We start from the raw sequence: 24,202 nt of genomic DNA on the forward strand, positions 1-24,202 counted from the left end.
GTGTGTGTGTGTGTATGTAATGGTGTGTGTGAGGAATTAAGTATATGTGTGGGGTGTAAGTATGTGTGTGTGAGGGACAAGGTGTGTGACCTGAGTGAAGATGAGCCTTAGCGACAGCATCAACCCCAGAGATGTGTTGGAGAATGCACATTGCTATTCCTCCCGTGTTGCCCCGGTGCCCTGACTCCCTCTGATGTTTAATTCAAAACAGCATCCGGCTGTAACGAAAAACCTGGGGATTTTTTAGATTAACAACTTTATTGAAGTTCTTCTATAGGATACTCTCCTCCATCCTTCCTGCTGTCTCCATCTCCCAACCCCCTTCACCCCCTTGCCTCCACACTAACTCACAGAGTAATTGTTTGGATGGCGATTGCGTTTCGCAGAGGGCAGTGGGGTAAGACGGATTTGTTCGTCTTCTTTTTACTCTTCTCGTGGCTGCCATCGATCATATCTCCTCCCCGCGCGGCCTGACGCAAAGACCTGCAGGAGATTTGACATTAAGCATGACGAGTGTTCCATGTGTGTCGAAGAAACGTGTGTGGGGGGGGATGAGGTGTGTGTATGTATAGGGGCAGAGAGTGCGACACTTACCATTGGCCAGATCTATGGCTCTCTTTATAACCTCCTTGAAGGTCCCAGACTTTTTCTCCCAGCCTCTGGCCTGCACCTCACAGCGATGGGCCTTGGACAGGAAATGCAACGCCTGCCAAGCAAACAGACACACAAGAAAATGCATTAAAACAATTATCCCTCCAACACATAGAATGCTGTGGCCACCTATTTTTATTTTTTTTAATCAAATATTGTCACATACCATAAAGCCTGACTAAGCTGCTGGCAACATCAAGCCATCTGGTTTATAATGAATACAAAGTAAACACATTTTATGAATAAAACAATTAACAGAAGCCATCGCTGTGGCATGACTGGCCTATGGGAGGGGGGAAATGGCAGTGGAAAGATGAATGGAATGACAAATAACATGCCAGTACTAAGGGTCTTTGGGTCACAACTCACACTAAGGATATGATCAGGGTGGAAAATAACATTTTTGGTCCACCAGCCACTGTGGCAGGTAGAGTTAAAAAATCAAAATCAACCAGCCACTCAGATTTTTTACCAGCCAAAATATTTTTGGTGGCATTATTATAATTATTATACTTTATTTTAATGATAAAAAAAAGGGATGAGCACGCTTTCGATTTTTCTAAAACAAGAAATGTATTACTAGTAAGAAGTAAAATGGGGTTTATTGCTTAATTTCATTACATTTTTGTGACCTGCGTCTTTTAACCAAAGTTAAAATACATAATTAAGATACAATAGTAAAAACAGATAAACAGTTCTACACTGAACATCAAGAATCAACAAAGTGCTTACCATGCCACAAAAGGCTGATAATATGGCTTATTCATTATAATAACTCAGGACTAATAGTGCCTAAAATTAACACCCACCACCTGCCAAATGCGGGTAGATTTTGGCATTAAATTTCAGTCAAGGGGAAGGTTTACTATTTTTTTAATTAGTCCAGGGGAGGGTAATGTAATTTGTAATTGATGAAACGTTAATATTTCTCAGTGTTTTAGAATTTGTTGCTTATTAGGCCATACAGTACCTTCAGAAAGTATTCATACCCTCAACTTATTCCACATTTTCTTGTTTACAGCCTGAATTGAAAATGGATTAAATAGCTTTTCCCCCCCTTCTCACCCATCAACACGCAATACCCCATAAACGACAAAGTGAAAACATGTTTTTAGAAATGTATTGAAAATGAAATACAGAAATATATAATTTATATAAGTATTCAAAACCCTGAGTCAATACATGTTAGAATCACCGTTGACAACGATTACAGCTGTGAGTCTTTCTGGGTAAGTCTCTAAGAGCTTTGCACACCTGGATGGTATAATATTTGCCCATTATTCTTTAAAGAATTCTTCATGCTCTGTCAAGTTGGTTGTTGATCATTTCTAGACAGCCATTTTCAAGACTTGCCATAGATTTTCAAGATGATTTAAGTCAAAACTGTAACTAGGCTACTCAGGAACATTCAATGTCCTTGTGTTTTAGGTTATTGTCCTGTTGAAAGTTGAATTATTATCCCAGTGTCTGGTGGAAAGCAGACAACCAGGTTGTCCTCTAGGATTTTGCTCAGTTTCTTTTAATCCTAAAAAACCCCTCACTAGTCCTTCCCGATGACAAGCATACCCATAACGTAATGCAGCCAACAACATGCTTAAAAATATGAAGAGCGGTACTCAGTAATGTGTTGGATTTGCACCAAACATAACGCTTTGTATTGAAGGCCAAGTTAATTGCTTTGCCACATTTTTGCAGTTATACTTTAGTGCCTTATTGTAAACAAGATGCATGTGTTGGATGTTTTACAATTCTGTACAGGCGTCCTTTTCACTCTGCTATTTAGCTTAGTATTGTGGAGTAACGACAATGTTGTTGATCCATCCTCAGTATTCTCCTATCACGACCATTAACCTCTAACTGTTTTGAAGTCACCATTGGCCTCATGGTGAAATCCCTGAGCGGTTTATGTCCTCTCCGGCAACTGAGTTAGGAAGGACGCCTGTATCTTTGTGACTGGGTGTATTGACACACCATAGGAAGTGTAATTAATAACTTCATAATTCTCAAAGGGACATTCAATGTTATTTAAAAAATATATTTTTTACCCTTCTACCAATAGATGCCCTTCTTTGCGAGGAATTTGAAAATCTCATTGGCCTTTGAATATAAGTTTGAAATTTACTGGTCGACTAAGGGAACTTAATGATAATTGTCTTCATTTTAATTAGACTTTAACAACAAGAAAGCTTTGTGTTGGAGCTTATTTCTTCCTATTTAAGAAATAAAAGGTAGGCCTATATGTTTGACAGATGAAATTAGGCTATAGGCTGCTATATCCATAGATTTGTCAGTCAATTCCTCCACTCACCATGAACTCTTTAAATAACAGGCCTCCACTGACACGGAGATAGGCTAAGTTAAAACCAAGACACGAATTGAGGGTTTATGCCACCTTTAATTAAAGAAAATGGCAAAAAAGCACAGCCAGCTAGCTTAAGATTAAGAAAATAAAACGGATCCGATTATATAAAGCATCCCGGTCCAAAGCGCTGTTATTGATGCTTTATGTTACAAACAAGCTGTAAAATACCCGGGAAAGACATTATGGGGATACTGTACCATTGTTGAGTTTCTTTGACATTCAGAGGCTGAGCTATAGCCGAGGAGATGAAAAATAGACTTTGGGGAAAGAGGGATACCTAGGTCAGTTGTACAACTAAATGCCTTCAACAGAAATGTGTCTTCTGCATTTAACCCAACCCCTCTGAATCAGAGAGGTGCAAGAGGCTACCTTAAATCAGCATCCACGTCTTCGGCGCCCGGGGAACAGTGGGTTAACTGCCTTGCTCAGGGGCAGAACGACAGATTTTTACCTTGTCAATTCGGGGATTCGATCCAGCAACCTTTCGGTTACTGTCCTAACCACTAGGCTACCTGCCACCCCAGCTTGGGAAGTAATCAAATTCTGTTACGATCAATTGATTAAGCTATTCATTTTTTGTACAATAGAAGATGTTTAAATCCAGACAGCTTTTAGGGAAACACTTGTGACCTTCTCTCGTTGGGTTAAGCCACGGAAGAAGAGTAGCTAGCAGTTAAAGCTTACATTTTTCTGCATCGGTAGGCCAACTCTGTCTGGGGTGTAAAGGTAGGCCAACTCTGTCTGGGGTGGAAAGGTAGGCCAACTCTGTCTGGGGTGGAAAGGTAGGCCAACTCTGTCTGGGGTGGAAAGGTAGGCCAACTCTGTCTGGGGTGGAAAGGTAGGCCAACTCTGTCTGGGGTGGAAAGGTAGGCCTAACTTTTCTAAGTACCATGCTCTGATGATGTCTCAGATGTAATTATTTGAGAACAAGACACAAGGATTTGGCATTGGAGAAATATGATAAGATGAACACATACACCTCTCTCTGTGTCCATTCTGAGCCGGTACACTTCGGTAATTTGTGAGGGGTTAAAAAAGATTCCACTAATATGTAAAATGGCGAAGAATTGCATGAAATTTGTATTAAAAGGCTATTTTCTTTCCTGACCTGTAAATACGATGACAGAAGCATGCAATGCTTTTACTATTAAGGAGACCTTTCCACCCCTACTCTTGTCCACGGTGGTCTGCGAACCCACAACCTTCTGGCCCGCAGCCCCGTGCTCAATAAAAATTCCTGCATTGCCATGTAACGCTTACAAGATGAAGAACAGTTTCTAAAACTGCATATCTAAGTCTGTCCAATAAGTGAGGGTAAACGGGAGACATATTCTCAGAGAATCCACTTGTTTAAATTATTATTCTTGGTATAGGGAAGGGTCTCTCCCCCCCCCAATAGTTCAGAGAGGGTTTAGGTAAAATATATTTTGCTTAAGGGAGGACCATCCATTTTCATTTCAGAGGTCTGTACTATAAATAACGTTCACTCCCTAAGAACGTCCAATTCACCAGCCACGTTGGCAGGTGGTCACTCAGGGCTATACAGTGTGAGCATTTCATAAAAATAGTCAAGTATGGGCACAAGTACAAGTTGTGATTTATAGCTAAATAAATGCTGCAAGGCAACTCCTATGACTAATTGGGAATGGGACGCAAGCGTAGGATTGATCACCCTGTCGCTGGCCGCCTTTGGGGAGGGTGTATAGTGTGAAAGGCCGAAACACCCTAGGAACCAAAGGTACACTACTGACGATGCGCTCCCCAAATTTCACCACGTTCACTGTTTATTAACTCTTGGAAGTGCTTGCACAACGGATAGTAACATCTCATCCTGTGTTCTTGGAATCTGAATATCTGGACTTGTCCAGTGACTGTTGAGAAAGATCAGCTGACAACAGGGGAAAGTCCTTGTGGCGGCACGGAGAGACGGCTGACAGGAGGGAATAGACCCCACTGGGACAGTCATGGGGTAGCTTCCCATTTCTGTAGTTTCCCTTGCTTCGCAGTATGTTGGAAACACCCGCTTTAGCTACAGAAAGTCAACATACGAGAATACCCCTAGAGTCTGCGAGAGTGGGGGCGGAAGATGACTCATTGGCTGACAACATGGTAACGACTGGACTAGAAACGACTACGAGTAATGAGAGCACAGCACAAGAGAACACCACAGCAACTGTCACAAGTTCTGCTGCAACAGTGGGCCACAAACAGATGCAGGTATGTGTCTGTGGTTGGAGGAAAGTTACATCACACCATGGGCTGAGGATCCACCAGGGGAAAAAGGGGTGTTTGGGTAAAGAGAGACAGAGAACTCGCATTGATTACTTTCTGCGAAAGCGATCAAATCAGTCGAATGAAGCACAGCAACTGGACGCAAACCATAGTTTGCAGTGCATCAGTACCACTGTCATGGAGGACATAAACTCAAGCACCGAAGTAGCAACTGAGGTGGAACTAACAACAGGAGTGGAACTCACCCAGCCTCCCAGACCTGCAGTCGAGAGGAGACTACCAGGGCACAGACCGTATGTGAAGTGGCCTGGCGCCAGTGACAAGAAGTTGTGGGAAACAGTGAATACTGATCTTACTTTGACCCTCGAGAGACTTCGAGGCACAGTGGAGAAGAAGTTGGAGAGGATGGGGGACATCATCTATGAGTACGGGACAGAAAGATTTGGAGTGGAAGAGGCAAAAAGGCGGGACAAAGGTTCCAACCCCACCAGTTTCCAGGAGGCAACAAGAAATCAAGCGCCTCGTTCAAGAAAGGCGGCAGCTTAAGAAACAGTGGAAGAAGGCCTCGGAAGTGGAAAAGGAGGGCATAGAGGCACTTCAGGCTGACATCAAAACCCGGTTGGCATCCCTCCGTAGAGCAGAGAACCTACGGAAACGCAGAAGGAAGAAAGAACAAACTAGAACTCGATTCTACAAAGATCCTTTCAAGTTCCTTAAAAGTCTCTTCACAAAGGAAAAAAGTGGAGCTCTAAAAACAACAAAGAAAGACCTAGAGGAGCACCTGAGAACAACAAACTTTGACTCAAAGCGACATGAACATCTGGCCATCCCATCAGATATCCCACCCATTGAACCCCCGGAACATCATATTGAGATCAGCCCTCCGACATGGAAAGAGGTGGAAAACACAGTTCGACGGGCAAGAACAGCATCAGCCCCGGGGCCAAATGGAGTCCCGTACAAAGTGTATAAGAACGCACCAGACGTCCTGAGGTTCCTCTGGAGGCTTATGAGAACAGCTTGGCAGAAGAAGATAATACCCAAAGTGTGGCGTAGGGCAGGCGGGGTCCTGATCCCTAAGGAGAAGGATGCAGTGAACATCAGCCAATTCCGCCCAATCTCCTTATTGAATGTCGAGGGTAAAATCTTCTTTAGGGTCATTGCCCAGAGGATGGCCGAGTACCTGCAAAGGAATGCGTACGTCGATACATCTGTACAGAAGGCAGGAATATCAGGGTTCTCTGGCTGCTTGGAACATTCCAGCATGATCTGGCACCAGATCCAAATGGCCAAGGTGGAGAAAAGGGACCTCCATGTAGTCTTCCTTGACCTCGCCAATGCATTTGGCTCTGTGCCTCATGAACTCCTGTGGTCTGCCTTCAGATTTTTCCACATACCGGACACCATCACAAACCTGGTGAAGTCGTACTTCCAGGATCTGCAGTTCTGCTTCACCACCTCAGAGTTCACCACCTCATGGCAGTGCCTGAATGTAGGTATAATGGCGGGATGTACCATTTCTCAGTTGGCATTCACAATGGCAATGGAGGTTATCATCAGATCCTCAAAATGGGTTGCTGGTGGACAGCGAGTCGACTCTGGTTTCCGCCTCCCTCCACTCAGAGCCTACATGGACGACATTACAACATTGACCACCACTGTCCCATGCACCAGGAGACTGCTCAGAAAACTCGAGGAGAACATCAGCTGGGCCCGTATGAAGATTAAACCATCCAAGTCACGCAGCATCTCGATTGTGAAGGGAGTACTCTCTGACCTGAAATTCTTCATCGGAGATGTCCAAATCCCAACAGTGTCTGAGCAGCCGGTAAAAAGCCTTGGAAGGTGGTATGATGCAAGCCTGAAGGACAAAGACCAGGTGCAACAGCTGCGCAAAGACATCAGTAGTAGCCTACAGTCCATCGACAACACCCAGCTACCTGGAAAGTTAAAGGCCTGGTGTCTGCAGTTTGGTCTCCTACCCCGGGTGTTGTGGCCCTTAGCACTGTATGAGGTTCCAATCTCAACAGTGGAGAAGATGGAAAGAGGAGTCACAGGCTACTTAAAGAAGTGGCTCGGAGTTCCACGATGCCTTACCACCATAGGCCTCTATGGAGATGGTGTCCTCAAGCTGCCCCTCACCAGTCTAACAGAGGAATTCAAGTGTGCAAAAACCAGGCTCCAGATGACACTGAATGAATCTCGAGACCCAGTGGTGAGCAACAACGCGCCGACCTTGGCAACTGGGCGCAAATGGAGGCCAGGAAAAGCAGTCCAGGAGGCAACAGCAGCCCTCAGACATGCTGACATTGTGGGTCATGTTCAGCAAGGAAGAGGAGGCCTTGGGCTAACTAGCCGTGCTGCTTGGAGTAAGGCCACTGCACCAGAGCGGCGGAAGATGGTAGTGCAGGAAGTACGCCATCAGGAGGAGGCTGCAAGGAGGGCCAAGGCAGTCTCTCTTGCCAAACAGGGACAGTGGACTCGATGGGACAGTGTGGAGAAGAGGAAGATCAGCTGGAAGGATCTGTGGGCCATGGAAGCGAGGCGGTTGAGTTTTTCAATCAGAGCAACATATGACGTCCTTCCAACACCAGTTAATCTTCACCAATGGTATGGTGAAGATCCGGACTGTGCCCTCTGTTCCATGCCAGCCAACCTCAGGCACATTCTCACAGGGTGTAAAACAAGCCTCACCCAAGGACGCTACACTTGGCGTCACAACCAAGTCCTTAAAAACCTTGCGTCCGCCCTGGAGGACAAGCGAGCTGCCACCAACTCCCTACCACCCACAGCAGCATCACACTCCTTACGGACAAACTTTGTCCGCGAAGGGGTTAAACCACCGAAGAGCGGCTCTACACCATTAGAGCGAGACCAGCTGCGCTTGGCCCGCGACTGGAAAATGCTAGCTGACATTGGCCGGCAACTTGTGTTTCCTCCGGAGATCGCAACCACCACCCTAAGACCTGACATGGTGCTCTGGTCCCGTTCACTCAATAAGGTCTTCATCATTGAGCTCACAGTACCCTGGGAAAACTCAGTAGATGAGGCTTATGAGCGAAAACATCTGCGCTATGCTGATCTAGCTGCCGAAGCACGGCATCATGGCTGGAACACAGAAGTCCGACCAGTGGAGGTGGGCTGCAGAGGTTTTGTGGCAACATCTACAACCAGACTGCTTAGAGACCTGGGAATTAAGGGCCAGAGCCAGCGTTCGGCAATCAAAGCTGTATCAGAGGCGGCAGAAGGCAGCAGTCAGTGGCTCTGGATGAAGAGGAAAGACCCCAGCTGGGCCCCGAAGTGAGAGGGCCAGGAGGTATGCGGTCAACAATGCTTGACTCAGGGAGGAGGACGCCCCTGCCATGCATAGTCCCATGGGATGTTGGCTATCAACAACAAGGCAACTCCTATGACTAATTGGGAATGGGGACGCAAGCGTAGGATTGATCACCCTGTCGCTGGCCGCCTTTGGGGAGGGTGTATAGTGTGAAAGGCCGAAACACCCTAGGAACCAAAGGTACACTACTGACGATGCGCTCCCCAAATTTCACCACGTTCACTGTTTATTAACTCTTGGAAGTGCTTGCACAACGGATAGTAACATCTCATCCTGTGTTCTTGGAATCTGCAGTAGCTGTTTTCAAAGTATTTCTGCCCTTTTGTTTAATTTTTGGTAATGCACAAAGAAATCTGAATCCTAACGTTAATTTATCCCACCTTCCGCAGCCATACTGCCTGTCTGGGGTGGCTGTGAGCACTGAGGGATGTGCTGAAAGATTCATTTTTAGAAGCAATGAGCACAGGTAAAATGTTGGTCTAATTAATTCTAAAGTCTACTAAAGTGAGACTTTGTCCTCGTGTTTCTTGGCTAGTTACACTGTTTTGCTCACAAGCTAGGTTGCTTTTCAATGTGTGACTTTGCTTCCACTGCTAACAAAAAGAGACATCTTCGGTCTTTACTAGTGAGATTCTCACAGGCACACATGACAACTGGAGTGGCACTGTTACCAGGGTAAGGGGGCAGCATTTTTTATTTTGTATTTATTTGACTCAGATCACAGAATTTTAAATTAGAGGATTATACAACATTACTTCTTACCAGTAATACATTTCTTGTTTCCGTAACATTATGAAGCATGCTCATGCGTTTTGTGTTTTTTTTAGTAATAAAAATAATTGGAGTGGCTGGTAGATTTTTTATCCACCTACCAGAGAATGGTATACAAAAAAGTTAATTTTAGGCCCTGCCCTATGCTGACACGATGTGCTCCTAAGTAGAAATGTAGAAGCACACAAATACATCTAAGAGAACAATTAAAGTATAAGTATTGTAATGACAAGAAACAGCAAAACGTGAATGCTCAATCAAGCACAATCCTTACTGCGGTAAAACACTACAACTGGTCAATAAACACGAGGACAAAGTCACACTTTAATAGCTTTTTTCTCTCAATTTGACCAACTTCTACATGTGGCCTTTGTATGAAGGAAAAAAAACCTCATCAGCTCACTGAGTCGGACAAATAGGAGCCATCTATCACCGTGTGGCTAAGTGCAACACCATTAGTTACCAATGCCTATCAGTTACTAATGAGCCTATGAATAGCTTATTAACAGGCGCAAAGTCAATTACAATAATTACTTTCCCCCGTCTCCTAAGAGCACATACAGTAAGTATATTTCATGTGTGGTGTTTGCACAGCTAAATGTCAAGGGATGTTAGGGGAATGTTAAGGGGGCCTACTAACTCGTCACCAGGCCTGGTGCTCTGTCCGTCTCCATACAGCAGGGCGTAGTGACGACAGATCTCAGCGTCGGTGCTATGGCGGGACGTGCGCGACCCAGGAGCTCCTGGATCTTGGCCCGCAGGGACGAGGCCTGGTTGCCATGGTTATCCATCATGTCCTCCACCACCGCCTGCACCAGGATCTCTTGAATCTGGAACACAGAGAACAGGGACGAGTTGGAATGTGAATGGAGCGCTACTTTGGTTTGAAGTGAGAGAGGAGTCAGAAAGGGTGGAGTGACTACTTTTGTCTAAATCGAAGAGAAAGTGGTGGGTGGTTTGGTGTGTGAACCTGACCACACTGGCTTGAATTACATATGTCCTCTCTCAACATAGGCCAGTTGGGTTTCCTCAATGTCTCGTGGCTGCGTCATCCTCTGTTTCTAGTTTGGAGACTGCCATCTGAGCAGGAGAGTATTTCACACCGACGCTTTCCGCACTTGGTTTCAATTTCCCGTCACACCCACTCAAATGCAATACGATAGGGACTGAGACTGGAATATCGACACCGCACAGGATTTGTCTGGCTTGTTTTCCATTGTCTCAATGGAAATGTATGCATAGTCACGATCATCATGCAGTACAATTAAACAGGGCAGAGCAATGCCAGATTTGAAAATATGACCTCACCCTCTTTTACATATTTTAATTAAATACTTTCCCATATGAATAATAAAACGATTTCATCATCAGCACACTGAAAACAAATAATTAAGTTAGAAAGCAACACACACAGGCATGTAATAGTCATAGCTATACTGAACAAAAATATACATATAAAATATAAATGCAATATGGAACAATTTCAAAGATGTTACTGAGTTACAGGTCATATATATATATATATATATTTTTTTAAATCAGTCAATTGAAATAAATAAATTAGGCCCTAATCTATTAATTTCACATGACTGGCAGGAGTGCAAACATTGGTGGGCCAGGCCCACCCATGAGCTCTTGTCTAAAGTCTAAAGAAGGCCAGCATCCCGGAGTAGACTCTTCACTGTTGACGTTAAGACTGGTGTTTTGCAGGTACTATTTAATGAAGCTGCCAGTTGAGGACTTGTGAGGGGTCTGTTTCTCAAACTAGACACTAATGTACTTGTCCTCTTGCTCAGTTGTGCACCTGGGCCTCCCACTCCCCTTTCTATTATAGTTAAAGCCAGTTTGTGCTGTTCTGGGAAGGGAGTAGTACACAGCGTTGTATGGGATCTTCAGTTACTTGGCAATTCCTCGCATGTAATAGCCTTAATTTCTCAGAACAATTATAGACTGACGAGTTTCAGAAGAAAGTTCTTTGTTTCTGGCCATATTGACCCTGTAATCAAACCCACAAATGCTGATGCTCCAGACACTCAACTAGTCAAAAGGCAGCCAGTTTTATTGCTTCTTTAATGAGAATAACAGTTTAAAGCTTTGCTAACATAATTGCAAAAGGGTTTTCTAATGATCAATTAAAATGATGAACTCGGATTAGCTTACACAACACAACGTGCCATTGGAACACAGGAGTGATGATTGCTGATAATGGACCTCTGTACGCCTATGTAGATAATCCATTAAAATAAATCTGCCGTTTCCAGCTACAATAGTCAATTACAACATTAACCATGTCTACACTGTATTTCTGATCAATTTGATGTTATATTAATGGACAAAAATGTGTTTCATGATCAAAGATGAGGACATTTCTAAGTGACCCCAAACTTTTGAATGGTAGTGTGTGTGTGTATATATACACATAAAAATAATAAATATGTGTCCCTGAACAAAGGAGGGGTCAAAATCAAAAGTAACAGGCAGTATCTGGTGTGGCCACAAGCTGCATTAAGTACTGCAGTGCATCTCCTCCTCATGGATTGCACCAGATTCGCCAGTTATTGCTGTGAGATGGTACCCCACTCTTCCACCAAGGCACATGCAAGTTCCCAGCCATTTCTTGGGAGAATGGCCCGAGCCCTCACCCTCCGATCCAACAGGTTCCAGACGTGCTCAATGGGATTGAGATCTAGGCTCTTCGCTGGCAACTCACATACCGGTCTTGCAGGGAATCATGCACAGAACGAGCAGTATGGATGGTAGCATTGTCATGCTGGAGGGTCATGTCAGGATGAGCTTGCAGGAAGGGTACCACATGAGGGAGGAGGATGTCTTCCCTGTAACACACAGCATTGAGATTGTCTGCAATGACAACAAGCTCAGTCCGATGATGCTGTGACACATTGGACCCGACCATGACGGACCCTCCACCTTCAAATCGATCCCGCTCCAGAGTACAGGCCTCGGTGTAATGCTCAAACCTTCGACAATAAACGCAAATCCGACCATCACCCCTGGCGAGACAAAACCGCGACTCGTCACTGAAGAGCACTTTTTGCCAGTCCTGTCTGGTCCAGCGACGGTGGGTTTGTGCCCATAGGCAACATTGTTGCCGGTGATGTAAGGCAGGTCCTCACCAGACAACATGCCTACAAGCCCTCAGTCCAACCTCTCAGACAGTCTGAGCACTGATGGAGGGATTGTGCGTTCCTGGTGTCCCTCGGCCAGTTGTTGTTGCCATCCTGTACCTGTCCCGCAGGTGTGATGTTTGGATGTACCAATCTTGCACAGGTGTTGTTACACATGGTCTGCCACTGCGAGGGACGATTAGCTGTCTATCCCGTCTCCCTGTAGCGCTGTCTTTGGTGTCTCACAGTACGGAAATTGCAAGTTAGTGCCCTGGCCACATCTGCAGTCCTCATGCCTCCTTGAAGCATGTCTAAGGCACATTCACGCAGATGAGCAGGGACCCTAGGCATCTTTCTTTTGGCCTCTTTAGTGTCCTAAGTTTTCATAACTGTGACTTTAACGACCGTCCCTCAGACCGTTCTGCATGTTCATTAATTGTTTATGGTTCATTGAATAAGCACAGGAAACAGTGTTTAAACCCTTTGCAATGAAGATCTGTGAAGTTATTTTGGATTTTTACGAATTATCCTATTTTTACGAAAAAGGGACATTTCTTTTTCTGCTGAGTTATATATATATATATATATATATACACACAGCTGAAGTCAGAAGTTTACATGCAATTTAGCCAAATCCATTTAAACTCAGTTTCACAATTCCTGACATTTAATCCAAGGAACAATTCCCTGTGTTAGGTCAGTTAGGATCACCACCTTATTTTAAGAATGCGAAATGTCAGAATAATAGTAGAGAGAGTGATTTATTTCAGCTTTTATTTCTTTCATCACATTCCTAGTGGGTCAGAAGTTTACATACACTCAATTAGTATTTGGTAGCATTGCCTTTAAATTGTTTATCATCTTGGGACAAACGTTTCGGGTAGCCTTCTTCAAGCTACCCACAATAAGTTGGGTGAATGTTAGCCCATTCCTCCTGACAGAGCTGGTGTAACTGAGGTTTGTAGGCCTCCTTGCTCGCACACACTTTTTCAAATGTTCTATAGGATTGAGGTCAGGGCTTCGTGATGGCCACTCCAATACCTTGACTTTGTTGTCCTTAAGCCATTTTGCCATAACTTTGGAAGTATGCTTGTGGTCATTGCCCATTTGGAAGACCCATTTGTGACCAAGCTTTTAACTTCCTACCTATGTCTTGAGATGTTGCTTCAATATATCCACATAATTTTCCTTCCTCATAACGCCATCTATTTTGTGAAGTACACCAGTCCTTCCTGCAGCAAAGCACCCCTACAACATGATGCTGCCAACCCCGTGCTTCACGGTTGGGATGGTGTTCTTCGGCTTGCAAGCCCCCCCCTTTCCTCCAAACATAGTGATGGTCATTATGGCCAAACAGTTCTATTTTTGTTTCATCAGACCAGAGGACATTTCTCCAAAAAGTACAATCTTTGTCCCCATGTTCAGCTGCAAACCGTAGTCTGTCTTTTTTTTAATGGTATTTTTGGAGCAGTGGCTTCTTCCTTGCTGAGTGGCCTTTCAGGTTATGTCAACATAGGACTCATTTTACTGTGGATATAGATACTTTTGTACCTGTTTCCTCCAGCATCTTCACAAGGTTCTTTGCTGTTGTTCTATGATTGATTTGCACTTTTCGCACCAAAGTACGTTCATCTTCTAGGAGACAGAACGCGTCTCCTTCCTGAGCTGTATGACGGCTGCGTGGTCCCGTGGTGTTTATACTTGCGTACTATTGTTTATACAGATGAACGTGGTACCTTCAGGCGTATGGAAATTTCTACCAAGGATGAACCAGACTTGTGGAGATCCACAATTTGTTGTTGTTGATTTTCCCATGATGTCAAGCAAAGAGGCACGGAGGTTGAAGGTAGGCCTTGAAATACATCCCAAGGTACACCTCCAATTGACTCAAATTATGTCAATTAGCCTATCAGAAGCTTCTAAAGCCATGACATCATTTTCTGGAATTTTCCAAGCTGTTTAAAGGCACAGTCAACTTAGTGTATGTAAACTTCTCACCCACTGGAATTGTGATACAATTAATTATAAGTGAAATAATCTGTCTGTAAACAATTGTTGGAAAAATGACTTGTCATGCACAAAGTAGATGTCCTCTCCGACTTGCCAAAACTATAGTTTGTTAACAAGACATTTGTGGAGTGGTTGAAAAACGAGTTTTAATGACTCCAACCTAAGTGTTTGTAAACTTCCGACTTCAACTGTATACACACACACACACACACACACACACACACACACACACACACACACACACACACACACACACACACACACACACACACACACACACACACACACACACACACACACACACACACACACAAAGGTTTGGACACGCCTACTCCTTCCAGGGTTTTTCTTTATTTTTACCATTTTCTACATTGTAGAATAATAGTGAACACTAAACTATGGAATCATGTAGTAACCCAAACACCGACATACAGGTAACTGACAAAATAATAGAAACACAGTAAATAAGAGATACAAGGTATATTGAAAGCAGCAATTAACACCCCATCAAGCTTAGGGTCATGCATAAAAATTATGCGCAAGCCATTTTTGTCCGCTACCATGGCTATGCCCCGATAGGATGACAATTCCCCCATCCACAGGGCACGAGTGGTCACTGAATGGTTTGACGAGCATGAAAATTATGTAAACCATAGGCCATTGTCGTCTTGGTCACCAGATCTCATCCCAATTGAACACTTATGGGAGATTCTGGAGCGGCACCTGAGACCCCCCACTTGTAGAATCTATGCCAAGGTGCATTGAAGCTGTTCTGGCCCAAAACCCTATTAAAGACACTTTACATAGGTGTTTCCTTTATTTTGGCAGTTACCTATTTGTGTTCCATAAGCAACGAGCGGGCGAGACAGTAGAGGATGATCTCACTCAAAATTAGAGACCTCAAACAGACCTCAAAACGTCTGTCCATGTGCTCCACTAAAAGCCAGGAAGTGCAGCAGCGTTCTGGGCCTCATTCTGTCTGTACACGGGAATGTTATTTATGAAGCCCTCATGCACTGCATTGAATACCAACACTCCAGTCTGAGCACGCTCAGTAGAGGTAGGGGAAAGGCCCGAGAGACCTCAAATGGATGAAAGGTGGGGCCTAAGGGTTGGAGATATCTCCCCTGTGTTTGTGTAGTATGTGTGCGTCTCATCATGCATATCTGGGCAGTGTGTGTGGGTATTTGTGGTCTGGAATGGAGGGGTTTGTGAAAGGGATACCTAGTCAGTTGTACAACTGAATGCCTTCAACTGAAATGTGTCTTCCGCATTTAACCTTTCCCCTCTGAATCAGAGAGGTGCGGGGGCTGCCTTAATCGACATCCACATCTTCAGCACCCGGGGAACAGTGGGTGAGCTGACTTGCTCATGGGCAGAACATTTTATTTTACCTTGTCAGCTCAAGGATTCGATCCGGCAACCTTTCGGTTACTGGCCCAACGCTCTAACCACTAGGCTACCTTTGTGTGTGGGTAGTATGTGGGGTTAAACTGCAAGTTGTGTGTGTCTCCCTATGTATTGGTGTGAGTGTGTGTGGGTGTCCCCATGCTAGACTTTGAGTGAGTGTGTGCATGTCTCCCACACGCGTGCCTGTGCGAGTGGTTTCCCAGAAGTCAGCGAGGCCTGCTCCCTTTGAAGTTGTGGAACTAACAGAAAACCAGCGAGTGAACAGTTTGAAACTCGGGTGCTTGCTGAGCTAAGGATTTTTTACTGTATCCCACCTTTGATTGTTCACAGTAACATTTCAGCCAAACATGACACCTCTAGCCTAATGTACATATCCATACAACCACTCACAAGGAGGGATTTCACCTTCACAGTGACTGAATCAACAGAGCCAATGCATTTCTTGTAGTATGATTGTGTGTTTGAAAATCTCTTCCCAAACTGCACGTCGAAAGAGGCCGTTTAAAGACTCCACCCCAGAGAGTCTTGACACCAAGTGATCAAATGACCCAGCTTTTAGTTAAATGGGCTGTCAGTTCAGCTGCACACAGATGGCGGGGCGGGCAACACTGCCTCTGCTAATACGCGCCTATATTATTGTTTTGTCTCCAGTTGACTGTGGCCTGCCCGCCGGTAGAGGAGGAAGATAATCTGTAAGGAAGTGGATCTGATAGCTTCAAGTGGTGTGAACTTCAACAGGCTGGAGGGAGTGGAAAGGCCCCCTTCACACTAAACCAGAGGGTTGGATCTGGTCCAAACCAGACTCCTCTCCTCACTACCACCCTAATCATACAACTGATAGTCAAGCCACCCAGACACCTACACAATACATACAAAAGTATGTGGAATCCAGGATTCTCTCCCCCTTTCACTACAGCTCACTACCTATTGGCATTCCACGGAAGTTCAGATTTTTAAAACGTTTTATTCCCCTTCTCAACACTCACGTGTAACAAATGACTCGTCTTCAGAGTCTCTTGGGTGCTCCAAGTTTTCACAGTGTAAGTCCAAGCTGTATCACATCCGGTCGTGATTGGGAGTCTCAACTGGCCCAGCATTGTCCGGGTTTGGCCGTCATTGTAAATAAGAGTTTGTTTGCCTGGTTAAATAAGGATCCAATTTAAAAATAAATAATAAAAAATTACCTCTCCCCCACCTCTGTGTTTAAAATGTAAGGTTTCAATATATGAGCAGGTCCTCAGATGCTGGAACAAATGTAATTCTGTATACCATAACGGTGTGGCAAATATCTCCCTACACCCCTCTCCTGACCCTCAGATAGGGTGCCAGTGTATACAGTGGCAAGAAAAAGTATGTGAACCTTTTGGAACTACCTGGATTTTCGCATAAATTGGTCAGAAAATTTGATCTGATCTTCATCTAAGTCACAACAATAGACAAACACAGACTGCGTAAACTAATAACAAAAGCAAATATATGTTTTCATGTCTTTATTGAACACACTGTGTAAACATTCACAGTGCAGGGTGGGAAAAGTATGTGAAACCCTGGATTCAATAACTGGTTAACCCTGCTTTGGCAGCAATAACCTCAACCAAATGTTTTCTGTAGTTGCGGATCAGAACTGCACAACGGTCAGAAGGAATTTTGGACCATTCTTTTTTACAAAACGGTTTCAGTTCAGCAATATTAATGGGATGTCTGTTGTGAACTGCTCTCGAGGTCAAGCCACAGCATCTCAATCGGGTTGAGGTCAGGACTGACTGGGCCACTCCAGAAGGTGTGTTTTCTTCTGTTGAAGACATTCTGTTGTTGATTTACTTCTATGTTTTGGGTCATTGTCCTGTTGCATCACCTAACTTCTGTTGAGCTTCAATTGCAGGACAGATAGCCTTACATTCTTCTGAAAAATGTCTTGGGAAATCATTGTTCCGTCGATGATAGCAAGCTATCCAGACCCTGATGCAGCAAAGCAGCCCTAAAATATAATGCTCCCTCCACCATACTTTACAGTTGGGATGAGGTTTTGATGTTGGTGTGCTGTACCTTTTTTCCTCCACTCACAGTGTTGTGTGTTACTTCCAAACAACTCAACTGTCGTTTGATCTGTCTACAGAATATTTTGCCAGTAGCACTGTGGAACATCCAGGTGCACTTTTGCAAACTTCAGACTTGCAGCAATGTTTTTTTTGGACAGCAATGGTGACCTCCCATTAACACCATTCTTGTTTAGTGTTTTACTTATCGTAGACACGTCAACAGAGATGTTGGCATGTTTCAGAGATTTCTCTAAGTCTTTAGCTGACACTCTAGCATTCTTCTTAACCTCATTGAGCATTCTGCGCTGTGCTCTTGCAGTCATCTTCGCAGGACAGCCACTCCTCAGGAGAGTAGCAACAGTGCTGAAATTTCTCCATTTATAGACAATTTGTCTTACTGTGGACTGATGAACATGAAGGCTTTTAGAGATACTTTTTTAACCCTTTCCAGCTTTATGTAGGTCAACAATTCTTAATCTTAGGTCTTCTGAGATTTTTTATTTTTTATTTATTTCACCTTTATTTAACCAGGTAGGCTAGTTGAGAACAAGTTCTCATTTGCAACTGCGATCTGGCCAAGATAAAGCATAGCAGTGTGAACAGACAACACAGAGTTACACATGGAGTAAACAATTAACAAGTCAATAACACAGTAGAAAAAAAGAGAGTCTATATACATTGTGTGCAAAAGGCATGAGGAGGTAGGCGAATAATTACAATTTTGCAGATTAACACTGGAGTGATAAATGATCAGATGGTCATGTACAGGTAGAGATATTGGTGTGCAAAAGAGCAGAAAAGTAAATAAATAAAAACAGTATGGGGATGAGAGAGGTAAAAATGGGTGGGCTATTTACCGATAGACTATGTACAGCTGCAGCGATCAGTTAGCTGTTCAGATAGCAGATGTTTGAAGTTGGTGAGGGAGATAAAAGTCTCCAAGTTCAGCGATTTTTGCAATTCGTTCCAGTCACAGGCAGCAGAGAACTGGAACGAAAGGCGACCAAATGAGGTGTTGGCTTTAGGGATGATCAGTGAGATACACCTGCTGGAGCGCTTGCTACGGGTGGGTGTTGCCATCGTGACCAGTGAACTGAGATAAGGCGGAGCTTTACCTAGCATGGATTTGTAGATGACCTGGAGCCAGTGGGTCTGGCGACGAATATGTAGCGAGGGCCAGCCGACTAGAGCATACAGGTCGCAGTGGTGGGTGGTATAAGGTGCTTTAGTGACAAAACGGATGGCACTGTGATAAATTGCATCCAGTTTGCTGAGTAGAGTGTTGGAAGCTATTTTGTAGATGACGTCGCTGAAGTCGAGGATCGGTAGGATAGTCAGTTTTACTAGGGTAAGTTTGGCGGCGTGAGTGAAGGAGGCTTTGTTGCGGAATAGAAAGCCGACTCTAGATTTGATTTTCGATTGGAGATGTTTGATATGAGAATGGAAGGAGAGTTTACAGTCTAGCCAGACACCTAGGTACTTATAGATGTCCACATATTCAAGGTCGGAACCATCCAGGGTGGTGATGCTCGTAAGGTGTGCGGGTGCAGGCAGCGAACGGTTGAAAAGCATGCATTTGGTTTTACTAGCGTTTAAGAGCAGTTGGAGGCCACGGAAGGAGTGTTGTATGGCATTGAAGCTCGTTTGGAGGTTAGATAGCACAGTGTCCAAGGACGGGCCGGGAGTATATAGAATGGTGTCGGCTGCGTAGAGGTGGATCAGGGAATCGCCCGCAGCAAGAGCAACATCATTGATATATACAGAGAAAAGAGTCGGCCCGAGAATTTAACCCTGTGGCACCCCCATAGAGACTGCCAGAGGACCGGACAGCATGCCCTCCCTGAACTCTGTCTGCAAAGTAGTTAGTGAACCAGGCACGGCAGTCATCAGAAAAACCGAGGATACTGAGTCTGCCGATAAGAATATGGTGATTGACAGAGTTGAAAGCCTTGGCAAGGTCGATGAAGACGGCTGCCCAGTACTGTCTTTTATCGATGGCAGTTATGATATCGTTTAGTACCTTGAGCGTGGCTGAGGTGCACCCGTGACCGGCTCGGAAACCAGATTGCACAGCGGAGAAGGTACGGTGGGATTTGAGATGGTCAGTGACCTGTTTGTTGACTTGGCTTTCGAAGACCTTAAATAGGCAGGGCAGGATGCATATAGGTTTGTAACAGTTTGGGTCCAGGGTGTCTCCCCTTTGAAGAGGGGGATGACTGCGGCAGCTTTCCAATCCTTGGGGATCTCAGACGATATGAAAGGGAGGTTGAACAGGCTGGTAATAGGGGTTGCGACAATGGCGGCGGAGAGTTTCAGAAATAGAGGGTCCAGATTGTCAAGCCCAGCTGATTTGTACGGGTCCAGGTTTTGCAGTTCTTTCAGAACATCTGCCATCTGGATTTGGGTAAAGGAGAACCTGGAGAGGCTTGGGCGAGTAGCTGCAGGGGGGGGCGGAGCTGTTGGCCGAGGTTGGAGTAGCCAGGCGGAAGGCATGGCCAGCCGTTGAGAAATGCTTGTTGAAGTTTTCGATAATCATGGATTTATCGGTGGTGACCGTGTTACCTAGCCTCAGTGCAGTGGGCAGCTGGGAGGAGGTGCTCTTGTTCTCCATGGACCTCACTGTGTCCCAGAACCTTTTGGAGTTCCTCAGGCAATGCTTCTTGTGAATAGGTTTTTTATTGGGCAAGGCAGCTCTAATCAACATCTCCAATCTCGTCTCATTGATTGGACTCCAGGTTTGCTGACTCCTGACTCCAATTATCTTTTGGAGAAGTCATTAGCCTAGGGGTTCACATACTTTTCCCAACATACACTGTGAATGTTTAAATGATGTATTCAATATACACAAGAAAAATACAATAATTTGTGTGTTATTAGTTTAAGCACACTATGTTTATCTATTGTTGTGACTTAAATGAAGATCAGATCAAATTTGATGACCAATTTATGCAGAAATCACATACTTTTCTTACCACTGTGTGTCTGTGGGCCAGATGGAGAAAAAAGTATATCAGTGTGTATGTGAGATAATGCAGTGAGAGGCAGGGTACAATAAATATGTCACGGTAGAAAGCTGTGAAAGGCATGCTAACACCCATAAACAGGGTTTCTCTCTGTCTACTGGGCTCTGAGAAGGGGTTGGTCTGACTTATCAGTTAGCTGCCATACTGGCACAGTCGTTGATGGGAGTCTGTGTTGGAGGGAAATCAAGGGGGGCGGTGCTGTGTAAATTAGTGTTAATGTTGATTGACAACTCTCTTCTGCCACTGGGACACCTCAGCGTCTGATGCTAATTTTTGCCTGGAAGGTCTCAGACAGGATTCATCTGAGTGTCGATTTCGATGAAAATGTGTAACAAATGAAATCCCTAAATGGGACGGTTTATGATGGTTTCGCTATGTGGTCAATTCAGAAAAAAAGTGAGGGAAAATTAAATGGGGGAAATTGAATGGATCTCTCTCCCAGATTCGTTCTGTATCCTGTTATTGCGTGAAATTAAGAGGAAAAGTAATATCCTCCCATGGGGAATGAGCGAGATGCGTTTGATGTACGCGGAGTAACGAGAGCACAGTAAAGTGAGATCATTTCTCACCAGGACCTCACTAGGACCCTGTGGATAAGGAAAATACAGAGCGTATGTGACAGAGGTCCTCGTAAGTCACTCAAGCAACTCTAGAGTTGATTATCCTCTGCATTCCATAGAAGAGGAATTGCATCATTGCCATGGCTCGAAAGCGCAACCATTTTGGTCGCATATGCTCCTAAATATTTTGCCGTGCAACATGACATTTTATCTTGGGAGCAACGGGAAAAAAATAAATAAATAAAAAGAAATACATAATCACACAGATAATTGTGGTAATGATTAGGCCTCGCTGTACCCGAGTGCCAAATAGAAAATGGTCTCTCTCGAAAACTTCTCGGACGAGCCCATTATTGGAGGGACAGCACAGCGCATGAGCAGAGAGAGGAGTTTGCAGACCACGATGGGACCACTGGGCACCGGGGCTATGGTGCTAAAATGTCCCACCTCTCAAAATGTAGGCCTACTGCTAATAAGGTTAACAACGCACTGGCTATTTTATCGAGCTAGCTACCGTAATGAATAGGTAGATGCAGTTATGTCGATTACAGAAACGGTGCAGAGCTGGTGTACACGGAAATGCGCCATTCTTCTGTTTAAGCTAGACGCCGCTTGTAATAGACTTGTGCGCCCTCGTCTCCACATTTTCAGCACCATAGCCAACTTTCAATTACTGCTACGGTCATTTCAATAAATCTATAAGTAGCACTAAGTGGTTCAAATGAGGTAGCCTACATTTGGTTGGCTGTCATGTTCCAGTAAATTAATTTGATACATTTTTCAACTGCTTATTACGCAACAAGATTAAAGCCACCAATTTAGTGCATGCATGCATTGCATGATTAATGTTGCGAATGTGAAGCGCAAATCATAGGCCAATCACATGTGGATGCTCAATACATTTATTTTGATTTCAGATGCCTATATTAATGAATAGGTAGGTCCATCTTAATTCTGGTATTAGGCAATGTGCTATCGATTTCATAAAAAATAAACATTCGTTGTTCCTGGTTATTTCAATGACCTCTGGTATAGAAATATGCTGCAGTTGCTTGCCTGTTTGCCCTACTGACGTCAAAGTCCATTGTTTCAGAATGTCAAACGTCCAAATGTACTTTACAAACCTTTAGTTTAAAATGAATATCGTTTCTTTTTTAGGGATCAAATGTAATGAATCTCAATAGGTAGTGCATTTACACAATGTAGAAACCTAATATTCCACCAATGACTTTCTCTCAATGACGGATATCAACATTGTAGCTTTTATAATAAACAAGCCTCTTTACAGTGCTACAGATTCGTTTTTAGGGCACAACATGTGCTTCACAAGTAGCAAGAATTCATAAAGGCTCAATACATGCTATATACCAATCAATTTCAAAATATTACTATCTTCTGGTGCTCCAAATGTTATGTTGTGCTCCTAGCTTTAAGTTGGGAGCACGAGTGCTACCAATGCATTTAATAAAATGCCCTGGTCATGGCCCATAGGGAGTACAGTTGTAAAATACTCTCTCCCACTGACATACAGCCCAGTATACACGAAAAACAGTCACAGGAAGCAAACAAAATGGAAGAAAATAAACAAAATATGAGGTCAGAACAAGTGAAGGAGGGGGAAGGAAAAGACATTGGTGACAAACAAGCACTTCCAATAATAGATTTAATGAAGTGGGTTAGGAGGTATGACGTTAACTGTTGCCTCTCTTCAAACAATTCAAAAAACAATTCAATGACGCGAGTCAGGCATGCCTAAAAATAGGGTGCCGAATATAGCCTACGCTACAAATACGAGCGCTTTTAAATGAAACAGTGCTGAGTTGAGGAAGGGAGGAGGGGCATGGTATGGGGGGGGGGGTAGAAGAGATGGGTGGGGACTTTACAATGTCAGCAACTCAAATAGCCCCACCAAACTATGCACATTGTGTGAGTGGAGAGGGGCTAGGGTATCAGACAACCACAGTAAGCACTCATAAACCGGATGGGAACACATTTTAATTTGATGCTCAAAAGCCAAATAAGCTGGGGCCTTAGGAACTGACCCATCCTCCTTACGCAACCCAGAGAGTAAAGGGCAGAAGGAAAAATAAAGAGAATGAAGACTGTGGGAAAACAGTTAAAGAATGTGAATCTAGATCCCAATTACTGGGACATATCCTTCTCAACAGCGGGTGGCTGGTTGTGACCTTTTCAACTTGTGTGCTTTTACATCTCCGACCCTAATTTATGAGGCACTAGCATCTTGCCAAGCATAAATGAATCCATTGAGCGAAAGAAGAGTAAAAGAGGGAGAGCGGGCAGGAAAGAAAAGTAAAATAACACTTTTTGAGCAAACCCCTACTGACTTTGCCAAGCTAATTAGGAAAGGCAATGAAACAGCTCCAAACATGGCTGTGAATGTTAAGTGGCACGACAGTGGCGGTGCAAGATGAAGCAAGGGCTGGGTATTATGACTGTGCACCCAGGAGCACCCAGCCCCAACCTCCAGACATCTAAAGATCTGTTTGTTATTTAGAGTGTTCACATTCAGACCGAAACATCTTTACAGTTAATTGCTCTGAAGGCAGACCATATGTAGTCCGGGACAGAGGACTTATATTGCCGTTCAGCTCAGTGGCAATGTTAGGACTTGTTTATTCGAAGTCGCCCGGTAAAGTTTCTATTTAGTATGCGTTGGTGGAT

General features: G+C 44.2%; 1 protein-coding gene across 2 annotated transcripts in view; it reads right to left on the reverse strand.

The window, feature by feature from the left end:
- LOC135512356 (tetratricopeptide repeat protein 27-like) overlaps positions 1–24,202 on the reverse strand; it is a 67,507-nt gene that overhangs the window by 2,674 nt on the left and 40,631 nt on the right. For both annotated transcript variants that reach the window (XM_064934313.1, XM_064934314.1), the window contains exons 5-6: positions 10,001–10,183; positions 595–706 (exon numbers count right to left, since the gene is read on the reverse strand). In XM_064934313.1, coding sequence (XP_064790385.1) covers positions 595–706; positions 10,001–10,147 — 259 coding nt within the window. In that variant the 5' untranslated portion in view covers positions 10,148–10,183. The remainder of the gene's footprint in view (positions 1–594; positions 707–10,000; positions 10,184–24,202) is intronic.

The sequence above is a fragment of the Oncorhynchus masou genome, chromosome 24 (genome assembly GCF_036934945.1).
Source record: "Oncorhynchus masou masou isolate Uvic2021 chromosome 24, UVic_Omas_1.1, whole genome shotgun sequence".
Classification (NCBI taxonomy): Eukaryota; Metazoa; Chordata; class Actinopteri; order Salmoniformes; family Salmonidae; genus Oncorhynchus; species Oncorhynchus masou.